Source organism: Gilbertella persicaria, assembly GCF_025201335.1.
Source record: "Gilbertella persicaria strain CBS 190.32 chromosome Unknown B0P05scaffold_5, whole genome shotgun sequence".
In the NCBI taxonomy this organism is placed as follows: domain Eukaryota; kingdom Fungi; phylum Mucoromycota; class Mucoromycetes; order Mucorales; family Choanephoraceae; genus Gilbertella; species Gilbertella persicaria.
The window spans coordinates 151,504-172,114 of record NW_026251966.1 but is presented as its reverse complement, the minus strand read 5'-3'; the positions used below and the strand labels follow the sequence as shown (position 1 = coordinate 172,114).

General features: G+C 37.3%; 8 protein-coding genes across 8 annotated transcripts; 4 read left to right on the top strand and 4 right to left on the bottom strand.

The window, feature by feature from the left end:
* The first annotated feature begins 888 nt into the window (after window positions 1-888).
* B0P05DRAFT_484754 (glycoside hydrolase superfamily) lies at window positions 889-2,617 on the top strand. The gene is made up of 2 exons (XM_051575246.1): window positions 889-1,181; window positions 1,233-2,617. Exons 1-2 carry the CDS (start codon window positions 929-931, stop codon window positions 2,510-2,512), a joined length of 1,533 nt encoding a protein of 510 aa, XP_051438329.1. The 5' UTR covers window positions 889-928; the 3' UTR covers window positions 2,513-2,617.
* On the bottom strand, window positions 2,606-4,583 carry B0P05DRAFT_526654 (dihydrolipoyllysine-residue succinyltransferase E2 component). The gene is made up of 8 exons (XM_051576455.1): window positions 4,325-4,583; window positions 4,199-4,251; window positions 4,073-4,144; window positions 3,837-4,016; window positions 3,730-3,791; window positions 3,226-3,696; window positions 3,001-3,168; window positions 2,606-2,937 (listed from the first exon to the last, which is right to left on the bottom strand). Exons 1-8 carry the CDS (start codon window positions 4,477-4,479, stop codon window positions 2,803-2,805), a joined length of 1,296 nt encoding a protein of 431 aa, XP_051438328.1. The 5' UTR covers window positions 4,480-4,583; the 3' UTR covers window positions 2,606-2,802.
* Window positions 4,584-5,088: 505 nt separating this feature from the next.
* Window positions 5,089-7,268, bottom strand: B0P05DRAFT_634361 (uncharacterized protein; the record flags this gene model as incomplete). The annotated part of the gene is made up of 4 exons (XM_051583547.1): window positions 5,089-5,400; window positions 5,455-5,672; window positions 5,729-5,763; window positions 5,807-7,268. The coding sequence occupies 4 exons, from the start codon at window positions 7,266-7,268 to the stop codon at window positions 5,235-5,237; spliced, it is 1,881 nt and encodes a 626-aa protein (XP_051438327.1). The 3' UTR covers window positions 5,089-5,234.
* A 960-nt stretch (window positions 7,269-8,228) lies between these two features.
* On the top strand, window positions 8,229-11,167 carry B0P05DRAFT_526641 (uncharacterized protein). Its single transcript, XM_051576454.1, has 8 exons — window positions 8,229-8,841; window positions 8,883-9,523; window positions 9,582-9,653; window positions 9,694-9,924; window positions 9,970-10,064; window positions 10,111-10,327; window positions 10,375-10,704; window positions 10,755-11,167. Exons 1-8 carry the CDS (start codon window positions 8,716-8,718, stop codon window positions 11,098-11,100), a joined length of 2,058 nt encoding a protein of 685 aa, XP_051438326.1. The 5' UTR covers window positions 8,229-8,715; the 3' UTR covers window positions 11,101-11,167.
* A 359-nt stretch (window positions 11,168-11,526) lies between these two features.
* On the bottom strand, window positions 11,527-13,145 carry B0P05DRAFT_462882 (uncharacterized protein; the record flags this gene model as incomplete). The annotated part of the gene is made up of 4 exons (XM_051574136.1): window positions 11,527-11,668; window positions 11,711-12,197; window positions 12,257-12,454; window positions 12,497-13,145. 4 exons carry the CDS (start codon window positions 13,143-13,145, stop codon window positions 11,527-11,529), a joined length of 1,476 nt encoding a protein of 491 aa, XP_051438325.1.
* Window positions 13,146-13,488: 343 nt separating this feature from the next.
* B0P05DRAFT_463440 (biotin-protein ligase) lies at window positions 13,489-15,535 on the top strand (the record flags this gene model as incomplete). The annotated part of the gene is made up of 4 exons (XM_051574167.1): window positions 13,489-14,663; window positions 14,710-14,784; window positions 14,834-15,316; window positions 15,358-15,535. 4 exons carry the CDS (start codon window positions 13,489-13,491, stop codon window positions 15,533-15,535), a joined length of 1,911 nt encoding a protein of 636 aa, XP_051438324.1.
* A 1,619-nt stretch (window positions 15,536-17,154) lies between these two features.
* B0P05DRAFT_624970 (uncharacterized protein) lies at window positions 17,155-17,665 on the top strand (the record flags this gene model as incomplete). The annotated part of the gene is made up of 1 exon (XM_051583464.1): window positions 17,155-17,665. A coding segment is annotated over one exon (291 nt), but the record flags the coding sequence as incomplete, so codon positions are not given.
* Window positions 17,666-18,592: 927 nt separating this feature from the next.
* B0P05DRAFT_526627 (uncharacterized protein) lies at window positions 18,593-19,260 on the bottom strand. The gene has a single exon (XM_051576453.1). The coding sequence runs from the start codon at window positions 19,217-19,219 to the stop codon at window positions 18,713-18,715; it is 507 nt and encodes a 168-aa protein (XP_051438322.1). The 5' UTR covers window positions 19,220-19,260; the 3' UTR covers window positions 18,593-18,712.
* Between the last annotated feature and the right edge of the window lie 1,351 nt (window positions 19,261-20,611).

The following is a 20,611-nucleotide window of genomic DNA, read 5'->3' as shown; positions in this document are numbered from 1 at the left end:
CCTCAAGAACAAATACTACGTGAAAAAAAAAGACTACTGTACTATCGATCGAATATAGTCATACACTACATGATATAAACTACCTCATGTACACCCTTTCTCCGCATGATATTCTGATGCTTTATGTTTTCATGTCACACCATCATTGTATTAAATGTTTTAAAACGAAAATAGCCCGCCTTTTCTTCAAAATGTATTGGTACTTGGTATTTGTTGTACATTCAATGTACTACTGTATCAAAGGAGAAAGAGGGGTTCTCACGTAATAGATTCTCTTCATGAGAAGGGTCCCTTTTTTTTGTTACTTTGATGGAGTCAAAGAACGATTCTTGTGATTTTTATTGTATTCTTCAATAAAATATGGGATTTATTTGTTTTCAAAAAGAATGTAAACATGTCGTAAAGTAAACCTCGGAACAAATTAGAATACAACCACACAAACATCATACTAAAAGAAAAACGGTAAGAACGAATTCTCACTTTTTCCTTGCTTACATACTGAGTCTAACAAAGTACTATTTCCTTACACATGTATACACACCTGACTTGTGCATCATCAATATAACAATGTACATGGTCTTAATTTGAGAAAGCGTTTATTGTTTAGGAAATATCTAAACAGAACCGTTATAGAGCATCTCAAAATAACTAATTATCTGAATTATGAATGCAATTGACGTCTCTATACTGCGAACTTTGGGTAATTTCAAACTATAATTCGTGTCACAAGTGCTCGTTACACAGTCAATCGGGTGGATTTGACCCTGAAAAAGTTGCACAAGACCCTAATAGCAGCTTACTCGTTTTAATCTTGTGTATTTACATAATTTAAAAAACAATAACAAAACAAAAATCGTATATATATATGTCCCTGAAAAAAAAAGAGTTCAGTTTAATTTTAATTTTCTTCTTTTCCACATAAACAATAATGAAGATTAGTACTCTATTGATCTCGGTTGCTGCCTCTCTTTGCTTCTTTGAAGGATTCTCTGCATCTCCTGTTGGGCTTCGGGCTCGCGCAGACGCCAACAAAGTCATTGTAGGTTATTTCCCTAATTGGCTCTATGGCCGATACACGCCTTCCATGATTAACTTTAAGAAATACACCCACATCAATTATGCTTTTGCAATCCAAAACAGTGCTGGCGTTCCTATCTGGCAAGATAGTGGTATTTTTGATGGTAAGTGGTCAACGTATAATGTATGCATGAGATTCTAATTCTTCTAAAAAGAATATGTACAATATGGTTTCCCTAAGCTCATGTCTTTGGCCCATGCTGCTGGCACTAAAGTTTTGGTTAGTGTTGGTGGCTGGTCTGGATCTACAGGTTTCTCTCCTATGGCTGCTTCTGCTAGTAATCGTGCTAGCTTTATCAAATGGAACATTGACTTTATCAAGCAGTACAATACAGATGGTGTTGATATTGATTGGGAATACCCTACTTCACTTGGTGCAGGTTGTAATGCTGTCAACGATAATGATGTTGCCAACTTCAACTTGCTTGTTAAAGAACTTCGTGCTGCCTTGGACTCCAATTTCCCCGACGTCCATAAAGAAATTTCGATTGCAGTTCACATTACTCCTTGGGGTGGAGAGACGATAACTTCTGATGTCTCTGAATTCGTTCCTTATGTTGACCGTTTCCATGTTATGTCTTTTGATGTCAACGGTGCTTGGAACTCTACCAGTGGACCTAACGCACCTTTCCACGCTGAACCTGGACATGGCTATCCTTATGGTTTTGTTGAAGGCATTGAGAGCTGGAAGAAGGCTGGTGTTCCCTACAACAAGATTGCAGGAGGTATTCCTTTCTATGGCCGTGCTCAAACATTGACCGTCACAAGTGATCCTACTACTCAATACAATCCTGCTGTTTCTCCTAACCCTCCACTTGGTGATTCTCTTGATGGACCTTGGACCAATCCCTATTGTTCCAAGGACAGCTCTCAAGCTTCTGGTGTTTGGCGATGGACCAACATACGTTCTCAAGGCATTCTTACTTCTCCAAACACAGCTGCCTCTCCTTGGATTCGTCACTTTGACAACCACACTCAAACACCTTGGTTGTACAACCCTACTAACAAGCAATTCATTTCTTATGATGATCCCACCTCGCTTGGAGTCAAGACAAACTATGCTCTTGAAAAGGGACTGGCTGGTCTGTTTGTCTGGTCCATTGAACAAGATAATGGTGAACTTCTTGATGCCATTGCTCCTATGATTGGTGGCAACACACCAGCTAATCCTATCACTACTGGCGCACCCTCCAGTTCAACCACTGCAAGTGTCACAACTACCGCAAGTGTCACAACTACCAGTTCTAGTGGTAAACCTACAGATGTCTTTGGTTGTAGTGCTACTCCCACTTGGTCTTCTACTGCTGTCTATACTGGTGGATCTTTTGTCAAATACAATGGAAACCTCTATAAGGCTCAATGGTGGACACAAGGCGAAACACCATCACCATCTGGTCCTTCCTGGTCTACTTGGGTTCTTGTCAGTACTTGTTAAATTCTAATTTATATCCTATCTGTAACACAATGTCTTTGTCATCCTTATTATCTAAGCAAAGAATAAATATTTATATCTGATTGTTATGATGAGTTTTATCGAAACACAAGATAGAGAATGAGTGCACAGTATATGGTTTCTATTTTATACATGTATTACACCTTTCTTTCTACTTTTTTTTTATTAAATAGAGAAGGGGAAAATTGATAAGAAATGCAAAAGAAAAAAAAAGTCGAATGAATTTGAGTTGTAAAGGGAGAGACAGAGTTTTATACATGACCATACATTATTTAGACACCCAAGAGGAATCTTCTAGGGTCTTCAATAAGTTCCTTGATTCTAACCAAGAATGTAACAGCTTCACGACCATCGACAAGTCTGTGATCGTAAGTGAGGGCAACATACATCATGGGACGGATTTCAACCTAATTAGAAAAAGGACAGTTAAATTGCTGTCAAAAAAAAACGCCTTTTTCATTTATACATACCTTTCCATTGACAGCAATAGGTCTTTCCTTGATGGCGTGCATACCCAAAATAGCAGTTTGAGGCAAGTTAATGATAGGAGTACCCATTAAAGAACCAAAGACACCACCGTTAGAGATAGTGAAGGTACCACCAGCCATATCTTCAATGGTGATCTTGTTATCACGAGCCTTTTTTTTCAAAAAAGAAGCTGTCAATATCACTCACTCACACTCAATACACTATACCTTTTTACCAAGTTCAGCAATGTTCTTTTCAATATCGATCAAACCCATATCTTCGACGTTTCTCAAAACAGGAGTAACCAAACCCTTGGGAGTAGCAACAGCAATACTCATATCAACAAAGTCATGGTAGACAATTTCGTTACCATCAATAGAAGCATTGACAGCGGGGATTTCAGTCAAGGCTTCAGAAGCAGCCTTAGCAAAGGCAGACATGAAGCCGAACTTGACACCGTGCTTCTTGACGATGGCATCCTTGTATTCAGAACGAAGGTTCATTAAGTTGGTCATATCGATTTCGTTAAAGGTGGTCAAAGAGGCAGCGGTATCTTGAGATTGCTTTAAACGTTCAGCAATTCTGAGACGCATACGGTTCATCTTGACACGGGTTTCGTTACGGTTACCATAGGCCTTTTCGGCAGCAGGCTTGGATTCTTCCTTCTTGGGTTCTTGTTTCTTAGGAGCTTCTTCCTTCTTGGGCTCTTCCTTCTTAGGAGCTTCTTCCTTCTTGGGTTCTTCAGGCTTTGACTCTTCTTTAGGTTCTTCCTTCTTGGCAGCAGGAGCAGCACCTAAACAGAGTTAATAGACATTCACTTATGATAATTCCCACGAACCTTCCTTTGGTGCATCACCAAGTTCTAATTTGAAAAAGTCAGCACCAACAGAGACGTTGTCTTCTTCTTGGGCAAAAATTTCAACGATGGTTCCTGAAGCAGGAGAATTGACAGTGACGTCGATTTTATCGGTTTCAATCGTGGCTACTTCTTCATCTTGTTGAACGAAATCACCAACCTCTGTTGCTCGAGTTAATATTTTTTTCCCGCAACAAAAAAAAAAAAAGAGAACTTACGTTTCACCCATTGTTTAAGGGTACCTTCAGAGATGGATTCAGCCATTTGAGGCACCTTGACAACCTTGTCAGCTAAAGAAGTAAAAGATAAATACAACGCTCCCCTATTTTTTATGAGATAGTTACCATAGGTTCTGAATTGGTTAACAAAAGCACCCTTCTTAAGAGCACCGGATTTTCTATTGAGTTGTGTTACTATGCATATCTTTATCGAAACAATGCGCGCGTTATATGGTTTGTTTTCTTTTTTACCTTAAATGTTCATGGCCAACGGTGTATAAAGCAGCAGGAGCTTGAACGTGCAAGTTTCTCACCTGAGAAAGGTGACGCAAAGCTGCAGTTGTGGTTGTTTGGGCAGAAAGACGAGTGAATCTAGATACAAGGGGTGACACGCGAGAGTATTGCATATTGTCAATAAATATAAAACGAAGAAAAAAAAGAGTGGGGAAAGAGAGAAAACGTTTTAAATAATTACAATACAAAAAAAAATTATTTTATGTTAGGGCCCAATTCTCCCCCTTCTCTTGCCGGGTAACGGCGGAAGGAGAAAAATTTATTTCATTCGGGATATATATTTTACACGTCTTTCTGGGGCGGAAGTCCAATCAAACTGTACTTGTTAAGCCAATCTGGTAGTGATGTCAATGAATTACATCCGACGTTTCCCGTCTTTTTTGACTTTTATTTTCAATCAACATGGTTCAAGATAGACTTATCTCACAGAGAATGGTGTTTTGAGTGTGCTTCTTTACTACGTCTGTCCTTGAGCTTATAGAAATAAGTGCTTTGTAAATAGCAAAGATAAAATTATCATATCGAATACCCTTGTTGCTTTTTCTAAGCGGAATTTTCAAGTATCCGGTAGGACCCGTTTTAAGAGGATTAAAATAAAATGCGGGGAAAGTGAGTTTCTTTTTTAATGTGTTACAGTCCAAGTACAGTATTTTCGCTTTAAATTCAGGCGATGTTAGTTTTTTCTAGGCGAATCAAAAGTAATCTTTAGACTTTTAGCTTACCTTTTTTGGACAGAACGAAAAAGGAAATTAGACAAAATGGAAATTAGTTTTCAGATGAAGTGAAAAATAAAATTAAAATAATGAACTCACCCTGTATCATGGATTGAAAGCAGCGATAACTACTTCGGATTTGTTATTGTCTTTCTCTACTGTCGTTTCAATAGAAGGAGATCTTTGTCTTTTTTGTTGTTCTTTTTGGTGTTTGCACCGTGGTCACGTAAACTAAAGAGAATCTCACTAAAGTTAAGGGCGGCGAGTAAGTCCCTGTTCCAAAGACGACGATCTTCTTTCAAGCATTGCTCATTTTTACACCTAGACGACATACAAATGTTATCAATAAACTAAGCATAATTAAAAGTTTCATACCTTAAAAGACCATGGCGTTTTACGGTTGGATATTTTTCCCTTCTAAAGGGCCTTGGATTCACGACTTCTTTGAAAGTTTCTACATCACCTTTACATACTGGGCATATACTGCATGTTTTGAATTCATCAATCAGATGTACCAGAAAACCTTCTTTTTGAAGCATTCTTCTCATGCCAACTCCTCTAATCGGTTCATGGAACTTGACATTCCCCGCAGACTAGTTACCAATAACAATAACAGCATCGTTGCCAAAATGTTTTTTTATACTCTTACAAAGACGTTTGTCAGATTGCTGTCAATTAATGTAGCTTGATAGTTTTAGCTTTCGAAATGGTAACGTATTAGTATTACGTTCTTCTAAAGGCAAGTCTTCATTCGAGTAGTATTCCTGAAGAACTTGAGTCACGGTAGCTTTCTGTTTTATATATTCTACGTATTGATCTTTTATGACTGTGGGTGACTTTAAACGTGAAAGAATTGCTTCTGCATTGCTTACGGCCTCTGGTTTCAGTCTTTCATAAAGTTTCATGAACTTTCTTGTTTTTGTTTCAATGTTCCTTTGATTTTTCGTATAGCGGTAAGCTCTTTTCTTTTCAACAGTACTGCTTTCGTGCATACAAAACAACATATCACGCCGTCCGGGGTCAATCAAAACACAATTATCTTTGTAAGTTCTTTCTCGAAGTTTTTCTTGCGACAGACTTTCTATGTAAGCAATGTCTTCTTCTATCTTCTTATCATTTCGCATGTCGCCTCCAGAACCTTTCTTCTTACTGTCAAAAGTCTGCTTCAAAATGGATACGGCAATACCATCTGTGTAAATAATACCTCTAAACTTTATTTGTTTATTGTCTCCTTGAGGCTTCATAGCTTTGGATTTCATGTTCAGTACGGCTCCCCAGATTACTTCTTTGTCTAAGTAGCTAATGGCAGAGTTTCTTAAAATTTGAGTGATTACGGTATATGTGTCTATAGTCATATAACTAGGTATGAATGTTCTTCTCAGAGGAAAGCAGTTGAACGACTTATTGTAGAGAGATTCAGAACATCGCGTCAGATAATAAAATGCCTTCAAATGCTTCGATGGGTCCGCTTTACAATCACAATAAATAGAGTTCTTCTTGAAGTGAGTGTCAGAAGGGTAGCAATCAAAAAACTGTTGAAGGACGCCGATTTCTTGTGAGTTAAAAAGATGCGTTGGCAATTCAGTGATGCTCCTCAAAGAGATGTTCATTTTTACTTTGATGCACTGGCTTGCTATGGTTTTGACTGCAGTAGAGATTTCGCTTTCTGTGCAATTTTTCTTTTTCATTTCACTTTTCAAAGCGCCAATTCTTTCCTGCTTCTTTAACAGTAGGTTCAAAAACATACGCAATCTGTTCTCGAAATGAAGAGCGACGCCATTCATGTATGCAGTGTGGATTTTCGTAGCTTCATAGCTTCCTATTTGTTGCGCATATTTCAGTTTGATTGGAACATAAGAGGCGAGTTGGCAATAGGTATCTCGATGCTTATTGGTAAGTTCCTTGTAACTTCTTGCTTTTTCTTTTCGTTTTGCTTTATCCGGCTTATAGCTATCAAGTAGTGAAATAAAGACTTCTCTGAAGAAATCAACATTGGCAAGGTCCTGCAAAGCAAAATCCATGTTGTTTTCAAGCTCTTCCGTAAAGATATACTTCAAAAGTGCATAAGTATGTGTTACGAGAGTATGTACTTTAAGTACAAGAGATTTGAGACTTGGAATGTATCTCGTTTTCCACTCAATGCCAGTAATAGAACTTTTAACTGTAGCTATCTTTAGAGGAGGTTCCATAAGGAAAAAAAGAAGAAAGAGTACAGCTGACGGCTTTTTATCTTTTTATTTAGAGTTTCAATCACTGATGTATTATTTTTATTTGAGGCCCTACAGATATATGTCTATTTAATTGTGCGTATTTTATAATAATTGAAAATAACTCTGGCTTTTGTCTAGTACCTGAAAAAATATAAACATACTTTGCTCAGCAAAAAAAAAATCAGCCTTAGTAACTAAAAGTATGGTTTGACGTGTATCTAAATTTTTGTGTTCACCTCTGCTAATAATCATCCTGCATAGTTATTTAAAGGAGGAATTAACTTTTAATTTCCTTTTTCGTTTTGTCCAAAAAAGGTAAGCTAAAAGTCTAGAGATTAATTTTGATTCGTCTAGAAAAAACTAACATCGTCTGAATTCAAAGTAGAAATACTGTAACAGACCCACAAGTCATTTTGACTAATGCAAAAAATTTTTTTTTGTTTCCTGTCTTTGAAGAAGCAAAGCAATGAATACTGAAAAGGACCAAAAAAGAGAAAAATATATACTATTGACTTTAGTTATCTATTCGAAGTATAGAGCTGTGCAGTTATCAATGACTCTTTCTTTCATGCTTTCTCTTGTCAAGTATGATGAGACGGAGATACGTCATATACATCTTTTTAATTTAAAGGTGCCAATGCTGATTTAAAAATCATTTTTATCATAAGAGGAAGGCAAAGATAAAGAAATCATCTTGCGCAATCGTATTGCTTGTCTCTAAAAATCAGAAAAATGTATATTCTCGGTGTTTTTTTTTTGCTTTCATATTATTCTTTGAGAATCGAATTTGATTTCTCAGGAGAAAAGTTCACTCAAGGCTCGAATACATGATTTTTCTTGACGAGCCATAGTAAAAGTAACCAGCTCATTGTTGCTGGTTTGAATCTCAACTTTTTTGTTAGTGCTACCAACGAGGTGCATAAAACAAGTCACAGGCACCATTTGTTTACTGCTTTTTATTGTCTTTTCGTCTTGTTCCTGAACTCTACGACGAATACTTTCCTTTTTTACTACACTTAGCAACAAGTCCATCACTAAACACATAAAGAAGAGTTCCGTATGGAAGAGGATTGGGACTTGATCGATTCTTCAAACTCATCTCACACATCTCAACATAAACCATATGTTCCATCGAGACCATCACTAGATTTCGCGCGTTTCTCGACGATGCCAGAAACATATGATTTGGACGATCCTATATCACCCTTAATGGCACCACAAGACGATATCGATAACATATTTTGCGAAAGTCCACCTCCAGACAATGAAAGCCTTTATGGTAACGATATATATTCAGAAGAGGTAGAAGAAAAAGACGAGTTGAGTGTTGAACATTCAATAGCAGAAAGTGTTTCATGGATAGACAATGAGGCATCCCACAATGAAGATGATGACGACAACAATCACCACAACAATGAATCAGTAAATGCTATTAATCAAACAAATGCTGCAAATAAACATTTCGACTATTTTCTTTCTTCTTTCACAGACCCAGCTGCTTCTAACCAAGAAACAAGAGAATCACACGCAGACAAAAAAGCTTCTTGGAAAAGTACCACATTAGGATCCTCAGTGCCATTTATAACTTCAAAGTCAGTAGAAACAATGCAGAATGAAAATTCAAATGTCGAAACACAGCACAACCAGTCTGACAAAAGCACACCGCCTCTCATTCCTCCCTTCTATATGGGTAAATTCAACACAAACTTTGAATTCAAAATGCCAAAAAAGTCTCTAGAAGACGAAAATGTCACTAAAGAAAAACTATCAAATTTAGAATCCTCATTGAATCATGAGCATGTAAATGATGGTGATTTTTCTTCAAGGCCAATCAAAAAAGCATATCGAAAATTATTTGACAAATCATTGTCTGTCCATTCAATACCTTCTTATGCTTCTCCACCTAAAAGAGAGCCTATCTTAACCATACATCAACCTATACCTTGTACCGATATTCCGCCTATTGAAAAGCAGCTCGAGGAGGAAGGAGAAGAGGAAGACCCTTTTGTGATACGAAGAAACATTGTAGATCGCTTAACCTTTGCATCTACTCAGGATGACAATGACGATTCAATGAACGAACAACGCCTAGCAAGCATCTTTTATGATTTAGAAAGACAATATCCCAATGTCACAGAATGGTATCAATTAAAGAAACTCAATCTTAGTCGACAAAACTTGGCTCAGATCGATGATTTGGCAAGCTGTTTCCCGTATCTCGAAGTACTCCAAATGTAACGTTATTTTGAAGACAATGAATGTAGTACTAACATAAAACTTATTGAAATTCAGATCCCATAATGAATTAAGGTCTATTTCTGGACTCCCTTCATCCTTAATTTACATCTATGCCTCGCACAACAGGTTTGTATATGATATTGAAGCCTCTATTGACTTGTACTAGACTCTCAGATGTAGACATATATCACCTTGATAAGCTTCAATACCTTGATTTGTCGCATAATTTTATCAATTCATTTCAAGATATGTCAAATCTCAAATCATTACGCACGCTGGATGCTAGTCATAATGCAATCACTTCATGCAAAACGTTTCAAAACTTGCCTGGTCTGGTCATTCTTTCATTAAGAGCCAATTGCATACGACGTCTGGTCAATTTTGAGTCCGTGATTAGGTAGGGACAGGTTCATAAAATGAATATTGGCTTATGCAGACTTAGGAATAATCAGATCGAAAGCTTGGATGTTTCTTTTAATCGAATTGAATGTCTTGATTCAATTGAACACTTGAAGCATTTACGAGAATTAAATGCGAGTAAGTAAGAACCACACAAGGTGTTCTACTCATACAGTCTTGATAGACCACAACGACATTAAATACATTCAGCTGAACCAGCCTATGGAACGTTTATGCAAACTGCAATTGAGCTTTAATCGACTGAAATCATTTGATGTTTCGCCATTCCCGGATATTCGAGTATTGTACCTTGATGACAACCAAATTCAACGTATTATTGGTGTAGCTTGTATTTCTCGGTTAGATTCATTTTCTTTACGTGATCAAGGTCGACAGAAAGTGTAAGTTGCTTTAGCTTATGTTTCTTTTTACTGACTATCTTTATTAGTGAGTACAGCCTGCAATACTTGCGTGGTGCACGAAAATTATATCTTTCAGGAAGTCCATTCCAGAGCATGAAACAAATGGTTGACTTTTATTCATTGGAATATCTCGAATTATGCTCTGCAGAACTTGAGGTATTGCCGCCTGAATTTGGTAAACAAGTGCCTAACCTGGCCACACTGAATCTCAGCATGAATCGATTGACAGATATTCGACCTTTACGAAAGCTCAAATATTTAAGGAAATTGGTCTTGATCGATAATCGTCTGATGAGCCTAAATGAAGTGATTGCAGTTGTGCAGTACTTGAAGCATTTACATTATTTGGATCTAAGGTACGTCATATGCAATAGAAAAACAAAATGTATTTACGATAGTTATTTAGACAAAACCCAATGTCTGCTAATATTTATCCACCACTCAATTTGACGTTTATCCAAAGTATCAGCGACCATGAAAGGATATCCCCTTATGTTTTAGCAACACAGGATGAAAGTTGGCTGTTGAGTGATATGGAGTTTTTGAAGGACTTATCAGATCATTGGAAGACGCGAAGACAAGTTTACCGTGCATTATTTATTCAAAAATGTTCCAAGTTAATTGAATTGGATCAGATAAAAATTGAGCCCCAAGATCGTTCAGAAGGGGATTTGGTCATTGGTAACTTTCGAAAGACACAGACACCTTATCCAGTCAGTACAACAAGTGGCTCATTATCACACCAAAGCTAATTTTTTTTTGTATTTGTAATCTACATCACTTTTATTCACGTAAATAATAAACCATCATCTTTCTGACATCTCATACAGTGGCATCTTTTTTTTAACACCATTGTGATCACATTCCTTTATTGCACCCACTGCCTGTATTAATTGTGAATTCTTAGGATTAATTATCAGTTTATTTTATCAACTCAATTAATTCTCTTTTGGTAATTTTTCCATAACTTTTCACGCAACACATATTTTTGAATTTTGCCTACATATATATATTAAGTACACTACAGCTATCAAGTACCTTACCTGTGCTATTATATAGAAAAAAGGTATTAGAGATGACAATTCAGTATCTGTTAAACTTACCTTGTCTTGGGAACCTCTTTTGTCAAGACTACTTTATCAGGACACTATGCATCTTGGTCAGAAATATGCTATATATCATTTGAATACCTTGTATCCAGCTAATGACTTTCTGCAATGTTCAAGGATTGCTTTTTCATCTAATGTTGAATTCTCTTTCAACACCACAAAAGCCACAGGCCTTTCACCCCATTTCTGATCTGGACCTGCCACAATAGCACTAGGATAGCTTTATAAACACATGTTGCCTATCATCGCTTACCATTCAGATACACTATCTAGTTGCACAATCACACTCTCTACTTCGATGGAGCTAATGTTCTCTCCGCCAGAGACAATGACATCTTTACTTCGGTCTACAATTTCCAAAGATCCATCTGGATGACGCACAGCTAAATCACCTGTCCAAAATACTCCATGTCGAAACGCTTTCTCGGTCTCTTGGGGATCATTGTAATACCCTTTCATAACCAAGTTACCGGTAAAACAAATCTCGCCTATTGTTTTACCATCAGGCTTGACTTCAAGACATGTGTTTGCATCCAACACACGAATATCGTCTGATGTCACAATATGGAAGCCAGGTCGAGCCAACAAGGTATACTGTTCTTCCTCAGTATAGTCAGATAGAACAGAATGATCATAACTAGTGACAGCAGGACCGTATGTCTCTGTTAGTCCATAGACTTGTGTAGGTATCAAATTCAATGCTTTCATACGGCGAATTAGCGTTGCTGATAATGCCGATCCTAATCATCATCATGAGTCATTTAATCTCTCTCTCTCCCCTATGTCAATCACTGCATACCTCCACTAAAGACGCGTACAGAATGGCCTAGACGTGCAGCATCTTGATGATTGCAAATCTCGTTTTGAACAGTAGGGGCACCATTATAATGTGTCACACCATGTTCCTTTAAAAGTCTCCATATATAGGTGTAATCCAATTTAGCCAACATGACTTGTGTACCACCTACAGCAACAATAGCCCAAGGGAAACACCAACCTACATGGTTTAGTCTATAAAGTATTGATCACTATCTTTTACCATTGCAATGAAACATGGGTAATGTCCATAAAAATACAGTATTGGCGTCAAGAGAAGCATGGATCATCATGCCCATGGCCATCATATAAGCGCCTCGCGATGTGACCATGACCCCCTTCGGTCTTCCTGTCGATCCCGAAGTATAATTGATTGAGATAGTCTCGTTTTCGTCCATACTAGTAGGCATTTCATTCCATCCTAAACGACAACTGTTGTGTCTCAACAAGGCTTCGTATTCTTCCTCTGCCCGAATAATTTTCACATGGACATCCACACGGTCAAGAAGCTCGTCTTGAACAATCAAGACAGTGACACCAGCATGTTGAAGGATATAATTCACTTCTTGGGTAGCCAGTCGTGTATTGATAGGGACGATAATGGCACCGATGACAGGAATAGCAAAATGCGCTTCAAGAGAAGCATTTAGATTTTGGCAGAGAATACCCACTCTATCACCAGGTTTCACATGGTATTGGTCTATCAAGACATTGGCTAATGCTTTCACTCGTTCAGCCAATTCAAGGTAAGTGTACCTTTTCTCTCCAGAAATGACGGCTGTCTTGTGTGTATGAATCATGGCACTTCTTAATAGGAAACTAAGAGGATCCAATTTGGTTAAATAAGGTACTTGCCCAGGTCTTCTTTGCATTCGCACTATGTAAGAATGAATAAAAAACATGTAGTCCATAGAGGCTTACATGTCTCAAAATGAGGCCTATCATTAGGTGCTAAATGATGCTTCAAGTTTTCTAATCGTTTAACGGCTCCAGACATGATATGTGAGAAGAAAAAAAGTAAAAAAAAAAAAAGGAGAGAGTGTGTGATGATGAATGATGTTTATGCAGTTCCCACATTGTGTTTGTCATACCAAGTCTAACTTTGAGAAAGACCTTTCCTTGTAATATCATCCTATTTTCAATCGAAATAACCGAGTTACACAATTATATTTTTTTTGTTTCTTTAAACTGTTCCATAGACTTTATTCAAAAGCCATGAATGTGTTGATTTACAATGGTAGCGGCACTTCACCTAATGCTGTCAAACAAGCCTATGTCACACTCAAGTCAATCCTTGGTCATGCTTATGATGTCATGAAAGTGGATGCTGCTACACTCAAGACAGAACCTTGGGAATCCACTTGCTCACTTGTCGTGGTGCCAGGTGGACGCGATACACCTTATTGCCAGGATATGCATGGTCCAGTCAACGCCAGGATTAAGGCTTATGTTGAATCAGGAGGTCGATATTTAGGACTGTGTGCAGGGGCTTATTATGCTTCTGCCAATATTGAATTTGAAAAGGGTTCACCGCTTGAAGTGGTGGGTTCGCGTGAATTGGGATTCTTTCCTGGTACGTGTCGTGGTACGGTTTATCCAGGGTTTGTGTATAATAGTGAAAAGGGTGCCAGAGCTGTGGCTATCAACATCAATGGCAAGACCATCCAATCGTATTATAATGGTGGAGGATATTTTGTGGATGCAGCCCAGATGGATCAAGTCAAAACAATCTGTACCTATCAAGACAAACAAGAAGCAGCAGGAGTTCAGTGTCAAATAGGTAAGGGACATGCTTTACTGTTTGGCATTCATCCCGAATACAATATCAATTTGGTGGATTTAAGTGATAATGACAACAAGGAAGAAATCACAAAGGAGTTAAAAGCATCGTTGCCTCTTTGTCAAGAGTTTCTAAGACAGTCGCTGGCTAACCTTGGACTCAATGTTCAAAAAGAAAACACTGTGCTAGAACTAACTCCTTTATATCTCTCCACTATCTCTGGCCATCTATTAAAAGCCATCACACAAAAACTATCCCAAAATCTCGATACAAACGCGGCCTTTGTTGATTCGAATGATACGTTTTATGTCTCTGAAATCAGTCAAGAGGCTATTCATGGATTGCCTGACATGTTGGAGAAAATGTCCTTGGTCAAACAGTCAGAAGATAAACCACCTGTGTTAAAAATCTTGTACCCTTTTTTGATGTCAGATGAAAAAACCATACATGTACCTGAAAAGGCATTGACGCCTATGTTTGATATAAAAGCCTACTTTGAAGCATTGCTAGCACGCAGACAGCAAGAATGGGGTGGGGGAGCGTGGTATAGATTTGGTAATGCCATGTTGTATTCTCAAGTGATAACCAGCACACAAACTGTTCTAGACAAGTAAGTGTATGTGCTGGCATTTCTGTATCCTTACTTTCAAATTTAGAAACTATAATTTTGCACAGTGTTTACCTAGTGGCCTTGTCTGCTTGGCCACAAATCAAATTGCCGGCAGAGGTAAGTTTACCTCGATGCATACAATGCAATGTTTACATGCTGAACATAGGCAGAGGCAGAAACTCATGGGTATCACAAGCAGGTGCTCTTCAATTTAGTTTCGTAGTTCGTCATTCTGTCAAACTATCCAATGCACCTGTCGTTTTCATTCAATACTTGATCGCATTAGCTATTGTTGAAAGTATTCGTACACTCCCAGGTTATGAAGATGTGCCCCTTCGATTAAAGTGGCCCAACGATATTTACGCAGATATGCCAGCAGGCCTCTTGAAAGTAGGCGGTCTTTTGGTCAATTCTAGTTTTGTTCGAGATGAGTTCTTGCTGGTGATTGGATGTGGTATCAATCTGAATAATCCTCATCCTACAGTGTCAATTAACGATGTGATTCAACAACACAATCCAAAGCTAGAGCGACTGGGAAGAGAGCAAGTGCTGGCACACGCATTAGTCACATTTGAAAAATACTACATGGAATTATGTGAAAAGGGAATGGGATCATGGTTTTTGGATAAATACTATAAGAGATGGCTTCATAGGTAAGATGACTACATAGCTACTTTTACTCACCGTATTCTAGTGATAAACTAGTGACACTCACTACACATAATGATGAAAAGGCAAGAATTGTAGGCATTACAAGTGATTATGGAATGCTGGAGGCTGTCAGTGTAAATGATCCTCGTAAACGCTTCACACTTCAACCCGATGGAAACAGCTTTGATATGCTTAAAGGCTTAATAATCAAAAAGACATAAAATCATACAATAATTTGTTATATTAGTATTTTAATGTCAATAAGAGTTTGAATTAAGCAAAATTGAGTATCCAAAATCATATTTCAAAATTGAGTTGCCCTTTTCTATTAATACGTTTCTGCCTTCCTATTGATTTATCATCATATTGCCTTAATTGTCAAGAGCAATTGTTTATTATTATCATAAACGATCATGAATAGTTATCACTCGTGTCGTGTTCTTGATTAAAAAAACTAGCAATTGCTATTGTCTTATTTCTTCACAACAATTCTTGAGACGATGTTTTCAAAGAAGAATGAAAAGACTTTAATGAGTCTCTTTTTAGGGTCCATTGCCCAATGTACATGTGGAACGAATTATGTATATATTCGGGATTGTGGTAACATTTCTGAAGAAAGAATTTACTTGATATATCTCTTTTTTAGAAAATGGATAGCATTATTTTTGACGATGGTTTAGGAGACCAACATGATATTGAAGGAAACAAAGTTATAGAATTCGAAATGGAGGTTGATAACGACATGCATCCAACCGAAAGCGTAACAGACTACGACAGATACACAGGTTTAAACCCTCCCGAGAATGAAATTAAAAAGAAAGCAGAACCACAGCAAATACCTGTAAAAACAAAGGCATATAAGCGCTGAAAAAGAATAGCTATTTTTTCTTGTTGGAGAAAAAGGAGTGAATGTTTGTGCTGCTGCCATGGCCCTCAATATCAGCATACGAACAGCACAAGAGAAAATAGACCAGACTATTAAATAAGTGCAGAAGCACAAGCATAACTACGGATTAGCATGAGTTGTTTGCACATAATCCATCTAAGCATTACCTCTTATATCAATAAATCACACACCTGAATACCCATAACACACTTGCATATATTGTTAGAAAAAGAATGTCATTATCAGCAACATATCTTACCAAAATAGTACTACATAGCACTCATAAAGTCATATCATCCAAGAGTTGCTACCCATAGAGTCAGCTGTATATACTAGAGGATATTTCTTTCTTCAAAATAAGTCTACACAAATATATATGAGGATATGGACTAAATAAAACATCAAGCCTTGCCTTGAATATGAGAAAAAGATTACCAAGTCATAGTAGCAGATAGAAAAAAAGAGAATCACTAAGTGGACATGAAAGTAGTGTGCAACATTAAAGCTAAGTAACCATATAGAGACAAAGCCAGACAACAGATGAGCAAGAAACTAAGTCAGTTAGCACCAAAGAAATAAATAAAAACAAGGTCTAAACACTATTCCAAACAAACAAAGGGGTCAATGCAATTGCGTGAGCAAACATCGAAGTCTTACCTAGACCAGAGCTCCCATTTTATTATGGTAGGGACTGTTAGGGATAACTAAGAAAGGATAACCAAAGATGAATTCACAAGTACAGTGAATGCAGCATCAAATTGCGGGTTTAAAAAAATTAAAAAGTTCATTAATATCACGATCAGAAAGTGTGTATAATACCAACATGATCTTTCCTTGTTTCGAAGCGATGCTTGCTATAATAAAAAAAAATCAAAACGCGCCATATTTTATTCCTGGTGAAGATGAGCTTGCTGCAATGACAATCCAACAAAAAAAAATTGGATTCAAAACAGACAAAAGAAAAATATACAAGCAGACAAAATTATACGCTTAGCGGAACTCGATGATCTAGAAGTCCTTGTCTTAGAAACAGCAGGCGCTTTTGGTCATGAAGACCATGAGAAAATAGCCTTTGACAACTCAAAGGGCATTTTTACTTTGCTGGCGATGCTAGAAACTGTAGCTGACAACTATAAATATGCGTCTGTGGAGAGTTTAGAAAGCTCAAACTCTATTTCGTGCAACCAAGCGGTAGGAAATATTATAATCAACGTTTTGCTTACTTGTACTAATGATATTATTTAGTGGAAACTAGACAAGCGCATCCGTCTGTGGTCAATGCAATATGCCAAGCGCGGATTGTACAATTTCGTTCCGGAGAAGAAAATCTTGTTGAGTGAAGACTTCATAGAGAGGGAAGAATCATTGGTTGATTTTCTCTTGAACTTGAGGGTATATTCCCAAACCTAAACGATTGAGAGAAAGAAAAAGAATAAGAAGTTTAGTTTAATTATTTAGAGCCTACTAGAAGAGACTATGAAGATTATTACTGTTTTAAGAATCCAACATGACGAAAAGGTGAAGTCTAATCACAGCGAAAATAATAGCCAAGTAGTCCTTCTTTCAGATATCATATGTCCAAGGATTCTCAGATTAAGCTTTAAAACTCACGGACAACACTTTGCAAGCATTTCAAAAGCTCACCTCAAAATGATGATTGGTAGAAATAAAAATCAAAGCAATATGTAGACCTAGGGCCAGAGTTCATGTTCTGTAACCAAGAACATTTTTTATGACTTCATTACTGTTGCATTAGATGGAACTAGCTCTGATGTCTGTGTCTCTCTTAACAAATTCTGCAGATATTGAAAAGTTCGATACCTGCAGCAATTTTTTCAGTATTCTTTTAGTTAATTTGATAGCTACCTCAGTCAAAATTCTTTTCCTAGACATACAAATGAAGGTATAAAGCCTTTCTGTACTCGCATATATGCTCCAAGTACCTAGAAACAATGTGTACAAACATCCATGGTACTTTTGGAGCTGATTGGATCATTTATGCGTGTATAAACAGGCTTTGGACTATTATTTTGTGTACACTTTCTGATAGACAAAGTACATCATTTCAAGTGGTGCCATGTCTTTTGCATAATTTGATGCAATCAAGTACACCTTGTACTGCAAAGAACTAACAGATTCTATGTGTTCCCTATGAAAAGGAAAAAAAAAGAAAAAAAAAGAAAGGGGGCATCTTTTCGTTTAGTATACGTTTTTACAAAAGCCAAATAGATCAGACAACTCAATTGTATCCTAAACTGAAGAGGAAAAACTAAAGCCAGAAACAAGCAGCTCTAGTTGAATGCTTAAATGCTTGAATGTATGCTCATAGACACATAAAAGGATTTCTCTCTTTTTTTATACTTTTTTTTTTCAAGTTTATTGTTGTCGACAGATAAAAATACAGATAAAAATACAGATAAAAATACAGATAAAAATACATAGAAATAAATAAAAATGGTTGAAAAAGAGACAAGAGAAAATGCAGTGACTCTCATGGCTGGTCTACCGTTATTTAGCTGTAGTCACCAGGAACAACTCTTTCACAACCATAAGTAGACAAGCCCAAGTTACAGTCGGATTGGTTCTTGCAGCAACGGATACAGAAAGTGTTGGCATCAGGCTCGAGCATGTTGACCCAGTACTTGTAGCCATTGCAGACCACGCCGTCAATGTCCTTGTTGTCGTATTGTCCACCACCGTCAGAGGAGCTAAGGCTGTACTTGGAGCGATCGATGGTACCGGTGACCTGGACATAGTCGTCAGTACTGGCAAAGTGAGCAGTCTGGATGAAGCCGGTAGGGAAGGCCTCGCCACCAAGACTGTCATCGGTACAGAAGGGCTTGCCGTCGTTTTCAGTAGAGCCTACGTCGTCACCAGTATTAGGAGGCAAGAAGGAACAAAAAGCAGTTTCAGAGTTGAGTTGGATCGTGTAAGAAGGATCACGTTTGCTGAAAGCAGGCAAAGCGCTGCAGACAGCAGCAAAGAGAGCAAAGAAAGCCAAGACAAGAGTAGGTTGCATTGTTAGAGAAGCAATGGATATAGAGATCAGTGAGATCGAATGGATATAGAACAAGTAGGAGAGGGAAAGACAGGAACAGGTGGGCCCTTTTATATGTTTTCTGAATTGTCAAATGAAAAATACATGTAACGAATAATTTTGAATTCCGTGTGTATTGTACCTAATTCTCAAAACATGTATAGTGTTTCCAAGAAGTAATGTCGCAAACGTTGAAAAATTATAGTGCAAAATATACAAAATGCGACATCTTGGCGCGACAACAATTTTTGGAAGAACTATAGAAGATGCTATTAGAAAACAAAAACAAGCCTCTTGTTGCCTGTTTAGGTATATATAATTATAGACAGATTTCTCTTAAAAAAGAAAATAAAGTACTTTCTGTAACAAACAAAACAGAATTAGGCTTTGTTTCGTCAAATTTAAATCACATTCATCATTGTTTGTTCGATAAATGACACAGGTCTGTGCTCTTGTAACAATTCATGCAACTGCTTGTCTAGTCTTTGAGAAAACTGATAAATGCTTTTCTTTGGAATAAAATCTAGCATATTGTATTCTTGTCAATAACAGATATGTGGAATAAAAAGAAAACCAGCCAAAAAGAAGGGTCAAGTAAGCGGTACTCAATTGAAAAATCAAATGACGTTCTTTAAGAATAAATAAAATTCATTTAAGCCATTCGAGATGAATATGTTTACTAGCGGAACTGTCAGAGCTTTCCGATTGGCTGTTCATGTTACATCATTCCTTTTGATTTAAAAGGTCCCTGAGCCCTCCAATGCTTATTTCAAAAAAGACATACAATAGAAACAGAATATACTTTTTCGTTGTACTTCAGATTCTAGAAACTCCTTTGAACAGATACATCTGTGTCGACCCTATGTGGGCTTACCCTTACTCTTCTTAGCTACGACGAACAAAGTAATATGTATAGAAAAAAAAAAGGTACGGCGGAATACAAAATAATGGAGAATGGGCTAATGAATAACCGCAAAGCAAAGGCAAAAAAAGGTAATTTTTCTATTTTAAGGCTTACTTGTTGTCTATAAACAGCCATCGGCTTCATTTTGCTTGCGCATTGCTGAACTCTTGTTTGTCATAGTCTATTCTGACGTTGTTTGTTTTCATGTTGACATAAAAGTAAGAGTTATTTTTGTATCTATACGCATGATGCTATTATTAGACCACAATGCCTTTTTCTTTTCTTTTCTTTTTCTCTATTGAAATAGAAGGTACCAATAGGGTTTCGCATTTAAGCTCCTACTTGACATTTACAATCAGCACAAACTTATTGAAAGAGGGCTTAGAATGAGAGCACAAAAAGTCTGAAAAAGGAGATACTTATTGTTCAACAGCACTTGACATCAAGCCATTCTGAATGTTGCTTGACAA